Below are 14472 nucleotides of genomic sequence, written 5' to 3'. Positions count from 1 at the left end.
ATTGTGTTCTAAGATAAATAAGTGTAGAAATGATTTCCTGTTTTAACTAAAACTTGATTGTATCATTATCTGTTTAACAATCATAGGACACCTCTTTTACTATCAATCAATTCCGTATCCAAAAGAGTAACAGCTTGACCATCATAAAGTTTTTTGTGTTTGCTTTTGGATTTTATCCTAATTCCTTTACCCATTGGTTTCTCATGTTTTATCATCAACTTTAAATTATTTTTAATGTGTGATTTTCATAATTCAGGTAAAGATGTTTAGGTATTTCAAGAAAATAAACAAGGACAACAATGAATCAACATTACCTTTGTCCTCGAACCTGCGCAATATAACAACAATTTGTCTACCTCATGGTGCCCGTTCAACTGCCCAGAATATAGCACCGCCAATTTCAACTGCCCAGAGTATCGCACCACCAGTTTCAACTCCCCAAAATGAGTCTTCCATAGAAAACAGTGTGAATGAAGACCTATTAGCAAGTCTACCTTCAGACCCGGGACTGCGACCTCCAATTTTTTATTATGATCCCAATATCCGAGACCAAGTTCGAAGAGCGTATCTAGAAAGAGGTCCTTGTCAGGCAAAAAAAACATGCTTATCCGACATCAATACTCGGTGGGAAGTCAAGAAAGTCGTGCAATTCCTGGTTTAATGATCACCCAAGTTGGTTGGAATACAGTGTTGCAAATGATGTAGTTTATTGTCTATGTTGTTATCTGTTTAGGCCAAGTAGTGGTGATTCATTTGTTGGCAAAGGTTTCAGAAATTGGAGGAAGAAAACCAGATTGCACGACCATATTGGGAAACGCAACAATGCACACAACATTGCTTTGAAGAAATGTGTGGCGTTACTTAACCGGAAGCAACATATTAATTCAGTTATCTTTAAACAGTCGGAGGAGACTAAAAGGGAGTACATGAAAAGGTTAAGGGCTTCAATTGATTGTGCTCGGTTTCTTTTGCGGCAAGGACTTTCATTCCGTGGCCATGATGAAGATGAAGAGTCGCATAACAGAGGAAAATTTATAGAGCTCTTATAGTGGTTGGTAGATAATAATGAGAAAATTAGAGCTGTTGTACTAGATAATGCTCCAGGGAATCAAAAGCTGATAACACCAGATATTCAGAAAGATATAACCAGGTGTTTTTCTTCTGAAATCCTAAGTCAAATTGTTAAAGAAATCGGTGATGGACCATTTTCTATCCTCTTAGATGAATCTAAAGAAATATCTTCGAAGGAACAGTTGGCTATAGTCTTGCGATATGTGCACAAAGGCCAGGCAATCGAACGTTTCTTAGGAATCGAACATGTCACCAGTACGACTGCCGTTTCACTTAAAGCTACTGTCGATGATTTCTTTTCTCGGCATGGATTGAGTATTTCCAGATTGCGAGGACAAGGTTATGATGGGGAAAGCAATATTAAAGGTGAGTATAATGATCTTAAGGCACTGATTTTGAAAGATAACGATTGCGCGTATTTTGTGCATTGTTTTGCTCACCAACTGCAGCTAGCTGTTGTGGATGTTTCAAAAAACATACATATGTTGAACACCTTTATGTCATAATAAGTAACTTGGTGAATGTGGTGGCTGGATCAGCCAAACGTCAAGATATGCTTCGTTCCAAGCAAGCTGATGCAGTCTTTGAGGCACTATGTAGTGGTGAGATTGTAAGTGGGTGGGGATTTAATCAAGAAAGTACTCTTAAAAGAGCAGGTGATACAAGTTGGGTTTCGCATCACAATACAATAGTAAGCTTAATTAATATATTCTCATCTGTTGTAACACTTTTGGAAGACTTAGCTGTAGATTCTGATAAGAAGTTTGAATCCAAGGTTCTCCTAGATGCTATGCAGAATTTTAATTTTGTTTTCAGCTTACACTTGATGAAAAATATTCTGGGAATTACCAACGATTTGTCAAAAGTATTATAGAGAAAAGATCAAGACATTGTCAATGCCATGAAATTACTTACAGTGTGCAAGGAACGACTTCAGCTAGTGAGAGATGACGACTGGGATTCGATGTTGTCAGAAGTATCCTTTTTTTGTACAAGGCACCGCATCAAAATTCCTGATATGAATGATGTGTTTCAACGGGAAGGTCGACCCAGGCGTAATGTTGAAGAGGTAACTTATTCATACCATTATCGAGTTGAATATTTCAATACAGTCATAGATATGCAACTGCTGGAACTAAACAATCGTTTCAACGAGACGAACACTGAATTACTTCTTTCTGTCGTATGCTTAAGTCCAATTGACTCATTCTTTGCATTTGACAAAGAAAAACTGATTCGTTTTTCTCGGTTTTACCCAAGAGATTTTTCCCCTACTCAGCTTGTGTTACTTGAAGACCAACTACTAAGTTACATTGCTGATGTACGGTCTAGCAATGAGTTTTTAGATTTGAAAGGAATTGCTGATCTTGCAGTCAAAATGGTGGAGACAAAAAAGGATATAGTGTACCCTTTGGTTTAATTGCTTGTCACACTAGAATTACTCCTACTAGTTTCTACTGCCACAGTAGAAAGGGTATTTTCTGTCATGAAAATTGTGAAAAATCGTTTGCGTAGTAGAATGGGAGACGAATGGATGAATGATATTTTGATATGATATATTGAGAAGTTCATATTCGACCTGATCGGAGATGCTACTGTCATGAAAAGGTTTCAGAAAATGAGGACTCGTCGTGGGCAGACGTAGAAGCTGTATATTTGTTCCGTGTTTTATGTAGTGACCTAAGTAGATCCGATTTTCTTTTTTTAGAAGTTTTATTATTTCTTGTGAGTTTGGTGGCTTAGTGTGATACTGTGATGAGACTTTTCTTTATAAGTTTTATTTGGTAATATGTGTCTTTTTATGAAACGTTAGTTTGCTTCTATATTGGCGGAAGGAATTTTTTTATAAAATTATAGTTACATTTGTAGCTATGACCTTCGAGAATAAGCTGGGTCCCATCGAACTTTTTTTCTGGATTCGCTACTGGTAGTTCCTACTTTGTTCTTTTTTTAACCATATATGTTACTATCACAATCCGGCCAGAACCCCACTTGACTATGCACAATGAGGTCCAGGGACGGACCCAAAAATTCATATAAGGTAGAGCTAATTCTTAATATTCAGAGTAAAGGCGGCCCAATTTTTTTTTTTTATAGTAAAATGAGATCAAGATGTTTAACTTTCTTTATCTATTTTATAACTATATACTCAAAAATGAGACTAAAATTGATTTAGACTAAATTCTTTTTTTGAATTTTTTTCAAAGTTGTCATAAAATCACTGAACTCAAATTTTCAATCCTATCGTTTGTATAATAATGGGAGTTTTAATGGGCTAATACATTTAAAATTTTAATTCAACAAAGAATTTCAAGTGGGCTGGTGCCTGATAGTGGTAGTAATTGGGCTAAGAACAAAATTCTCTCAAACATCATAGTAAAAAAAAAGTGAAAACTACAGGGAGACCCATTCTCCCTGATGTTTCTACTGTGAAACCCACGTTCCCAAAACTACAGGCGCGCACCCAAATTCTGGAAGAAAATTATTCTCAAACCCAAAATATATAAAATTCTGTTTCTGTCTTTTTTTTTTCTTCTTCTTCTTCTTCGCCTTTTTTTTTTCTTCTTCTTCTTCTCCACTATACCTAGATATCAGAAAAAGGGAGAGATTCGACTGATTTCGAGAACAAATTCATGCCTAAATTCGATTGATCTCAACAGCAGCACCAAATCGTCTTCTTATTCGAATTAACGACGAACACTCTTACTACCGATTCTCTTCATTACAATTTAAATTCACTACTGGTAGCAACAAAAATCCCTAAATGGGTTTGTAGAACACGGTTTGGTCATCATAGATTTATGATCAAAACTTGTTTTCAATGAAGATTTTGAAATGAATTTCAGATTTTTATGAAACTCTCAGCCGTGAATTGAGTTGGAGTAAGCAATACTGGATGAGTTGTGAAGAAGGTTTAATTGCAGATGATGGTGTAAATACATGAAAGAAGATGATGGTGTAAATACATGATTTTGACCAAGAGCCCCCGAATAACTGAAAGATAATGGTTTGCGTGGGAGTTAATGAAACATGAAAGAAGATGATGATGTGATTATGACTGCATAACATGTCATTCAGTCGAGAAACTGTCTGCATAACATGTTATGCATTCGTGAAAATGGATGCATAACCTGTTATGCATCTACAAAATTTGTTGCATAACTTGTTCTGCAGTCCAGAAAACCTGCATAACCTGTTATGCAGGTTTAATTGCAGATGATGGTGTAAATACATGAAAAAAAATGATGGTGTAAATACATGATTTTGACCAAGAGCCCCCGAATAACTGAAAGATAATGGTTTGCGTGGGAGTTAATGAAATGTGAAAGAGGATGATGATGTGGTTATGACTGCATAACTTGTCATTCAGTCGAGAAACTGTCTGCATAACATGTTATGCATTCGTGAAAATGGATGCATAACCTGTTATGCATCTACAAAATTTGTTGCATAACTTGTTATGCAGTCCAGAAAAACCTGCATAACCTGTTATGCGTCCGAAAATATGGCTACATAATGCATTATGCATCGAGAAAATAGATGCATAACCTGATATGCATCCGTAAATATGGATGCATACTGCATTATGGATCAATTTTTTTATATGTACGGCTAAAATCAACCAAAACAATGGTTACATAACTTGTTATAGATGCATAACTTTGTTATGCAGATACATAACTTGTTATGCAGTCGAAAAAATGGTTGCATAATTTGTTATGCATCAGCAGAATGTGTTATGCATCGTTTTTGGTGACTGCATAATGGTTAAGTATCAAGTTTTCAAAAAATTTCCCTAAAATGAGGATCACCTCCGATTTTTTCGTTAAAAACAAAAATTTGATATTCTTGTTTGTACTCGTTGCGTAGCTCTTTTAAAAAGATTTCCAACGATATAAAATTTGTAAAATTCTAAGGCGCGGATTTTTAGATATGTTATGTCCAAGTTGCGCTGCCAATTATACCCCTGAAAAAGATAGTATGCATAACGAGTTATGCCTGAAAAGATAGTATGCATAACCAGTTATGTATTGATTCATATAATAATTTCATATAATTATGGGTGTCACGGTATACAAAATTAATTGTGGGCCTGAGAACGAGAATATTATTTTTTTTGGGTCTCCCCCTAATTTCCCCAAAAAAAAAATCTAGGAATTACTAGTTAATCCATTATACAGAAACCCGTATAATGGCTAGTCTACCCATATAATTGGTTTAATCGGTGGTCCAAAAACATGTTTTTGGACCAAAAAAGTTATTAGCAGGTCCAAACACGTGTCAAACTTCCTATGTGCTTTTATTAAATTTCCAAAATTACCCATTTCTCTAGAGATACAGAGCGAGAGACGGCGAGCTTTTTATCTTCGATTTTTTTGGTTCTCAATCGTCAAACGAATCCAATTCTTAGAGCTGCTGGAGATACGATTTAACGCTAATTCAAGATCAATTCTTTGGTTTTGGTTGGTTGAGTTCATTTATCGTTATTTAGGTTTTCTTCTCAATTCTTCTCTTATGATTTTGATTTTCTAGGGTTTAGTTTATAATTTGCTTAAATTGGTTGATTTCTGGACCTTTTATATCATGATTTCTACTGGTAGAAAATGACGATTACTTTAGAATATAATTGTGAAAGAACAAAATGGAAATGATTATGAGGCAGACTAAAAGAGGTTTAGTGAAACTTGATTAGACAAGAAGGAATTGCTCAGATTTAGGTAAGTAACTATTGATTTTTTTATACAAACTACCCTGATTCTTACAGTGTTAGTTTGTTTGATTGTGTTATGCAAGGGATGCGCTGACATAGTAATTCTTTTTTTTTATTCATTACAATAATTACATTTGGTTTTTTAATTCCTTGAATATGTACGGATTTTGATTATCTCTTGTGTACAGATGAGTGCATATCCAAATGTACTTTGGATAGATGGGTGTATATCTAAATTGCACTGAACTTGATGAATGGGATTTTAATAGAGTAACAAAGAAACTTAAGCACATATTCAATTTTTTAGTTTTGCTTCTTTGTGATGTTTACCTAATATATGCATAATGGGGTCTGCAGGAGTTTGCATAAAGGACAATGTTCTCATTTTGGGTTCTCACCCTGAACATAACAATATGCACTACTTCAAAAAAAGGAAACAAAAACGAGGGCCTGCAAGAGGTACAACTAGAGTAAGTTGACATATGATAGGAAGAAGAGCTATTGAATGCCCTCAAATCAGTAGGAAACCAACCTTTGGTAGTTCGGGTAATCTTTTAGGAACAGTAGTGTGGAGGACGAGCAACTTAATAGCTTTTTTTGGATCTCTTTTAGAGTGAAATCTTTAACCAGTACAATTTCCGATAGGTAATCTGATATGTCTGGTTTTTTCCCGAATGGTCAGGGAGCTTAGTTAATTTGTATGTCCCATAAATATGTGCCGAGTAATATCTACCAGCTTTCCTCGGTACATATCAATATGTACCAGGTTTTTAGACAATACATATCTACTAGGTTTTCCATTTATCTTTTCTTTCGGTACATGTGTATATGTACTGTGATTTTTCATTTTGAAATGTGTAAATTCTTGTTTCTATATTGTCTTGAAAATTTGAACAAGTACCTAATATCTTATATTAGTCTCTCAATGTCGCCTAACTAGTTTTGGAGCTCTAATATCTCAGCGTAACATTGTCATACTAGTAATAAAATGGGTAGTGTACTTACCCGATACTGTAGCTTTTAATGTTTCATGGGTTTTTTTTTACCAGAGACTGGATATGTTTCGGGGCCCATCTTCGATGCTTGTAGAAAGTGATAAAAATTCTCTATCTTCTGTTTTATGTGATATTTATCCAGATCCTGAATATAGAAGAACTTTTAACAAGTGAAGTGATGAATAATCACCTCCGGAAGTTACACTACCGAGTCAACTCAAGTAAGTGTGGTCCCCTCTTTTTTGATATTCATCGCTGTTTCGAGATAACCGAGTGATACATGGCGTGTCATTATGATGAAGTTCACTGTAAAGATAATAACTGTTGATGCTGTCATGGTTGCTAAGAGAACTTGGGATGTTCAGAGAAAACTGAATGTTTTTTTTTTGTCCTGTCTTATTCAAATTCATTCTTCTCAAATGTTTCTTAAGCATGTTTAGTTAAGGGTGATCATGTAGAATCTATGTGCCATGTTTGGAAACTACGGATTTTTTTGTAACATGTGTCAATAGTATGCACGATTATAAATTTATGTTTTTTTCCTCAGTACTTATGTATATGTATCGTGATATCGACTAGGTTTAAACTAAGCGATATCTACTAGTTTTTACTCGGTACATATCGATATGTACTAGGCTTTCGGTTCTTATTTTCTTCGGTACATGTGTATATGTACTGCAATTTTGTTTTTTGATTCTTGTGGTTTCCCTTTACAAAAATGTCTAAATCCCATGGTTGCGGTTTTATTCTCAACCTTTTCTCATTAATTTTCGCTGACAGGTTCATGAGAAGGATGTTATCTGGGTTACTCACCATCCACACAGAAATGTGGTTGCGACCTACAGTGATGATGCTACAATGAAAATGATGAAGCCTTAAGAGTTTTTGATTACATATTTTGTAGCCTCTGTAATAGAAAATTGAAATTTCAGTTTCCAATGTTTATTTATCTATGGTAACGAAAGGGATCATATGTACTTCAGTATGGAGAACTGAAATAGAGGTCAAGATATCAATTCATTATATTTTGTTGGCAGGGTAATTAGCTTCGTAACATCCAGTTCTGCAATATCCCTATCTGAAACCTGAATAATAGTCTAGTATCTTTAAATTTTGAGATGAGAATCTGAAACCTCACATCAGGACAAGCCAGTAGGCCAATACTGTCAAATTTTAAAGCATTTCTACCCATCTGTTTCAATCTATCAATTCTAAACGTCATTTTACGCAAGTTTCTTTAGACTTTAGAACTACCTGCACCTAAATGACTTTTCTCTTAAATGACGGAATACAAAACATGGACACTCTAGTGGTCAACATAACCCGTCCTAGAGATCCACGTACAAACAATTATACACTAATGGTTTCTGAAATAAATACGTGATTTCATATTATGGATTGATTAAAAAAAGTATGAGGTTCATATGCAGGATTAACTAATAGATGCAATAAGGAAATTGCAAGACATTTCATTAACTTAGAGTAAAAATTCTAGTATCTGAAATAAAACACATAAGAACGCTGCAATAAATAATTGCTCTTATAAATGAGAAAATACAAGGTAAATCTTGAGAAATATGACTGCTCAAAATGCACTATCACAAACGCTTACTGCAGTATCATGGATTTAGACTGTATGACACTTTGTTCTCCTTTAGAGACCTAAAGTTTGTTGACGAGAAGGCGTACACTGCTCTAATGTATCATTAAGGATGGTAACTGTATACATAAAGAAATTACAATTCAGCTTACATCAATAACTAGGATTTCTAAATAACTAAAAGAAGCAAACAAGAAGGAACATGAACAATTTCTTGTAAAATAGCAAATAAGAATGCATTACTATAAACTAATGGTTTATACAGTAGATATTGATGTATATTGGATGATTGCATCAACAAATCACTTTTCCCTTATGAACGTATAGGTATGTAATGTAGGATCGTATTCGAGCATAAGCTAGGGCTAGGGGTTTAATGCATCAATGAATCAACCTTTCCCAAGTACAAACTGATATGTATTGTATGATGATCAGAACTGTACATGTTGATATGTACTGGTAGGTATGAACTGTCAGAAGTGAGTTTTTCAATTGGTACATATCAAAACAAATTGATATGTACCTTGCATGTAGTACATGCTAATGTGTACCTTTTCCCTTTCATGTTAGTACATACCGATATGTACCTAATAGCTATTCAGCAGTACATACCAACATGTACAGATTCTTCATTCAAGCATAAAAATGTTTTCACACATAGTACATGTGAATATGTACTGATTTCTCACAGTACATATCAATAGGTTCTTTCAATTTTTACAATAGCAACACATTGTAACATGAGAACAATTACTCAATCATGAAATGTGTTATCCCAGATAAATCAAAATCATGCATACAAATCTAACAAGACCTAAAATATCAGAACAAATCGATAAAATCAAACCACAAACCCCTATAATGGAACCAGAAAAATGAATATTTTCTAATTCAACAGTCATAGCTCCAGATCAAAGAAGTAAAAATATGACTGCTCAAAATGCACTATCACAAACGGCTTACTGCAGTATCATGGATTTCAGACTGTATGACACTTTGTTCTCCTTTAGAGACCTCAAGTTTGTTGACGAGAAGGCGTACACTGCTCTAATGTATCATTAAGGATGGTAACTGTATACATAAAGAAATTACAATTCAGCTTACATCAATAACTAGGATTTCTAAATAACTAAAAGAAGCAAACAAGAAGGAACATGAACAATTTCTTGTAAAATAGCAAATAAGAATGCATTACTATAAACTAATGGTTTATACAGTAGATATTGATGTATATTGGATGATTTCATCAACAAATCACTTTTCCCTTATGAACGTATCGGTATGTAATGTAGGATCGTATTCGAGCATAAGCTAGGGCTAGGGGTTTACTGCATCAATGAATCAACCTTTCCCAAGTACAAACTGATATGTATTGTATGATGATCAGAACTGTACATGTTGATATGTACTGGTAGGTATGAACTGTCAGAAGTGAGTTTTTCAATTGGTACATATCAAAACAAATTGATATGTACCTTGCATGTAGTACATGCTAATGTGTACCTTTTCCCTTTCATGTCAGTACATACCGATATGTACCTAATAGCTATTCAGCAGTACATACCAACATGTACAGATTCTTCATTCAAGCATAAAAATGTTTTCACACATAGTACATGTGAATATGTACTGATTTCTTACAGTACATATCAATAGGTACTTTCAATTTTTACAATAGCAACACATTGTAACATGAGAACAATTACTCAATCATGAAATGTGTTATCCCGGATAAATCAAAATCATGCATACAAATCTAATAAAACCTAAAATATCAGAACAAATCGATAAAATCAAACCACAAACCCCTATAATGGAACCAGAAAAATGAATATTTTCTAATTCAACAGTCATAGCTCCAGATCAAAGAAGTAAAATTAGAAAGCCGTACCTTTTTTAGGGATTTTTGCTTTCTTCCCCTTAATTGTTCGTGGAGGAGTAACATCGATTGTCTTTCTCTTTGATATTGCTGAAGGAGCAATCTTCTTCTTGTTTGCTATTGATGAAGGTGTACTTCGTTCTTCAATTACTTCCTTTACTGTTGTTTCAATAGTTCTGGTGTTAACAATTTTTGTTGATGATTTGGTTTTTTGTTCGAATTTATGCCTAGTTTTTCAGTTTCAGGTGGTTTAGAAACTTAAAACCCTAGATTACGATGCCCTAAATCTATTTCGGTGGTTTTAACTTTCAGTTTCAAGTTTAAATGTTTCTGCAACTAAAAAGAAATCAAAAAAGGATTAGCTTTAAGTTAGTCACACGTGAATGCTGATGGGCAAAGAAGTAATTTAAGTTTTTTTGAACCTCCAGATAATTGATTTTCCCCGGTGGACTGTAGGTTAACCCGGGTCGGGTTTTATGGACCAAACATAAAATTCAGGGACGGACTATAGCCCGGATTAGCCCCTTCATAGGCCCATCCCTGATGAGGTCTATACTCTACAATTACTGACTGGAAGGAGACGGAACGAGGAAGCTACGTATCCAGCAGCATACGAAAGAAATAAAGCAATAAAGACAGCAGACAGAGAAGAAAAATACTGAAAGGAGACAATTCAAGATTCTGCCGTGCAGCATATGTCTTTGCACGAAATAGAGAAGAAAAATCCTAAAAGTAGACGATTCTGTATCTTTCTTTGCACGAAAGAATACGTTTACGTGTATATATTTTTATATATATACACACCCATATATATCGTAAGCAGTATACCTAGCTAATCATTGTAAGTTTTTAATATTCATTGTAGAGATGAGAGGAAGAAGAGTTGGTATTATTGGAGCAGGAATTAGTGGGTTATTAGCATGCAAATACGTTCTTGAAAAAGGATTTGAACCCATTGTTTTCGAATCACAACCTGGTGTTGGTGGAGTCTGGACTCGTACTCCTAAAACAACAAAACTTCAATCATCTAAACAAGCTTATGAATTTTCTGATTTTCCATGGCCATGTTCTGTACAAGAAGAGTATCCAAATCATAATCAAGTTATGGAGTATTTAGAATCTTATGCTCTTCATTTCGGTTTACTCCCATACATCAAATTCAACACCAAGGTTATAGACATCAACTATTGTGTTCAACAAGGCCAAGATATGCGTTCTTGGAGTCATTGGGGTGGTACTGCTACTGATAACTGTTTCACTAATCCGAAAGGTAAATGGGAAGTTACTACTACCTGTGCTGCTGCTGTTCAAGGACACCTAGGCCAAGATCCCCGAGTATATGAAGTAGAATTTGTGATTCTGTGCATCGGGCGCTTTAGCGGGACTCCAAATATTCCTGATTTTCCACCAAAGAAAGGTCCAGAAGGTTTCGTTAATGGGAAAGTTATACACTCTATGCATTACTCTGCCATGGAGGATTCTGAAGCGACGAAATTCGTCAAAGGAAAACGTGTTACAGTCGTTGGCTTCCAAAAATCCGCTCTAGACATTGCTAATGAATGTGCCACTGTCAACGGTAACTATTACATTTTGAATAGTCATACTGATCGAATGTTTTTATATCCATGAATTCTTAACATTAGTCAATTTTTGCAGGAGTTGAAAATCCGTGCACGTTGTTATACAGAAATTTACATTGGAATATACCCGCTGATTATAATCCATATACCGTTCTTGCTTCGCTATATCTTAATCGTTTCTCCGAACTGATGCTCTACAAACCTGGTGAAGGACGATTCCTTAGTCTCTTAGTTACTTTACTTTCACCTTTGGTAAGTCAGTTCTGATTTAAAACAATTTACGGCAAATTTATCCAGAGATAATTAATTATATATGTTTCTTTTTTCCTTTTCCCAGAGATGGGCAATTTCAAAATGTGTTGAAAGCTATATTAAATTTAAGTTGCCCTTGAAGAAATACGATTTGGTCCCAGAACATAGATTCTCAGCAGATGTTACTTCTTGTTCGATCTCAATCGCACCTAAAGATTTCTATGATAGGGTAGAAGAAGGAAGCATTCTGTTGAAGAAATCCAAGGGGTTCGGCTTTTACACAAACGGGTTGACATTTGACGATGATGCAACTGCAGCTCTAGAGTCTGATATTGTGATTCTTGGTACTGGTTATAAGGGTGACTTAAAGCTCAAAAACATCTTCAAGTCACCAACATTTCAGAAGCACATTACAGATGTCTTAAACTCCACGGTCCCATTGTACAGGTAAATATGATTGCCCCAGTGTTTTACGCATTGGTTCGTAGAATTCATTTCATTTATATGAAGTCCCGTGAGATTGTATCTTTTGCAGAGAATCTATTCATCCACGAATTCCACAACTGGCAGTAATTGGATATTCCGAGAGCTATGCAAATTTGTATACATCAGAAATGAGGTGTCGGTGGCTAGCACATTTTCTCGAAGACGGATTCAAGTTGCCAAGTATAAAAGAGATGGAGAAAGATATGTTGGAGTGGGAAAAATATATGAAACGCTACTCTAGTAGGGGTGCTTGTATTGGCGCATTGCATACTTGGTATAACGATCAGTTGTGCAAGGATATGGGTTGCAATCCGAAGAGGAAGAAGAGATTTTTCGCAGAACTGTTCGAGCCTTATGGACCAACAGACTATGCAAACCTCACTCCCGGCAAGAAATAAATGATACTATTCAACTTTGTGCCAGTTTCCAAGGATTTGGGACCACCTTTGTTTGTAAGAGTGATCGAGTTCATGTTTGTTCATTATCAAAATTAAAGATTTTTTTCTAAGATCCATGAATGTCCAAGGCGTTAATAGTGCAGCAACACCGACCTCATAAGAGAACCGGTGAATACTAGAAAGGCAGGACTCCAAAGAAATCATCCAGAATGTCTTAGGTTGTTCAGGAAGGTTGCTAGAGCCTAGAATCATCTAGCCTTAGCATAGTCGGTAAATCTAGAGAATTCATTGTAGAATAGAATTAACCGAGTCCGGTAAAAGCCTAACAAATATGGAACATGGCTGTCCTTGCCATGAGCCAGTACAGAGTAGAGAGGGCGTCGTGATCTGTGAATGGTGTACACATATGTTAGTAATGTGGGAGAGCAATTTAGCATAACCATGTCATCAATCAACTTACGAAAGCACAGAACATATACATCGGCATGTCCTGATAATAGTATGGTAAGTATTAAAGATACCTACATAATGCAATATACATTCTTCGTCATACATACATGACGACTTTATTTATAACACACTGGAAATTATGCGAAATATTATACAGTACAACACTGACACACGACAATCATCCGAAATAGAAAGGTAGCATATAAGATATATTAGGCCAGCTTGGACGTGATATCTCCGAGCCTTAAGCCGTGACAGCAACTGCAATATTGTAGTGCTTGTTGCAGAGCTCCAAGCATGCATTGTTACATCGTTGGACCTCTTCGTCTAGTTTCGAATACGAATACGATTTGATGAAATAGTCTATAATTAAAGTAAAAAAGGAAAAAAAAAAAAAGAAAAAGGAAAAAAGAGTGTGTTTGATAACTTTACCGGAAGTCTGGGACCGGGGAGTAGTAATCATGTTATCACCGCATTCAGAAGATACACACCCCAACTTGCAGTACTCATTGATTTGAGAAGCTTGATCTTCTACGTCGGTTTGTTGTTCAAATTCCTCTAGTGACCAGAAACAAATTGGATTAGAATGGAATCTTTTGTATCCCTGACAAATAAGTAAAAGTACCATAATCTTTTCCACTAACGACGAGTTCATTTGTACATACCGGAGTTTAGAAAGCCGCTTACTTTGGGGTAACCTCTGGGACACCTGTTCCCTCCAACAATTTTGCAGCTACAGGTTGATGCACAAACTTGCCTGGCAAATCGTAAACGGCAGGCGTTATAGCAATTTCTTCCAACGGTGCTTTTACAGCAGCTCTTAGCCTCAACTGGAGTTTGTACCACAAGTAGCCCCAAAACCAGTACACCCATGATTAGAGCGCAGTGAGGGGCTTTTACACATTTGCCTGCTTCCATTTTTCTCACTTTATTTTTTCTCTTCTTGAATATTAGAATACCTTTGAGTACATATGCAAGTTGTTTACATGTATTTATACCCAGAAGGATCGAACAGAAAACTCCACTAAGTAAGAATTAGGTAGCTATACA

General features: G+C 35.5%; 3 protein-coding genes across 3 annotated transcripts; 2 read left to right on the top strand and 1 right to left on the bottom strand.

The window, feature by feature from the left end:
* Nucleotides 1-262: 262 nt before the first annotated feature.
* LOC113340348 lies at nt 263-2491 on the top strand. Its single transcript, XM_026585558.1, has 5 exons — nt 263-624; nt 734-934; nt 1079-1437; nt 1521-1846; nt 1946-2491. Exons 1-5 carry the CDS (start codon nt 263-265, stop codon nt 2489-2491), a joined length of 1794 nt encoding a protein of 597 aa, XP_026441343.1.
* An 8620-nt stretch (nt 2492-11111) lies between these two features.
* LOC113324913 (probable flavin-containing monooxygenase 1) lies at nt 11112-13086 on the top strand. Its single transcript, XM_026573191.1, has 4 exons — nt 11112-11832; nt 11913-12088; nt 12174-12535; nt 12624-13086. Exons 1-4 carry the CDS (start codon nt 11124-11126, stop codon nt 12970-12972), a joined length of 1596 nt encoding a protein of 531 aa, XP_026428976.1. The 5' UTR covers nt 11112-11123; the 3' UTR covers nt 12973-13086.
* Nucleotides 13087-13401: 315 nt separating this feature from the next.
* Nucleotides 13402-14405, bottom strand: LOC113324907 (alpha-1-purothionin-like). Its single transcript, XM_026573185.1, has 3 exons — nt 14088-14405; nt 13855-13980; nt 13402-13749 (listed from the first exon to the last, which is right to left on the bottom strand). Exons 1-3 carry the CDS (start codon nt 14338-14340, stop codon nt 13667-13669), a joined length of 462 nt encoding a protein of 153 aa, XP_026428970.1. The 5' UTR covers nt 14341-14405; the 3' UTR covers nt 13402-13666.
* Nucleotides 14406-14472: the final 67 nt, after the last annotated feature.

This window comes from Papaver somniferum, chromosome 1 (genome assembly GCF_003573695.1).
Source record: "Papaver somniferum cultivar HN1 chromosome 1, ASM357369v1, whole genome shotgun sequence".
In the NCBI taxonomy this organism is placed as follows: domain Eukaryota; kingdom Viridiplantae; phylum Streptophyta; class Magnoliopsida; order Ranunculales; family Papaveraceae; genus Papaver; species Papaver somniferum.
Note: the sequence above shows the minus strand (reverse complement) of the source record. Positions and strands in the feature narration are given on the sequence as shown.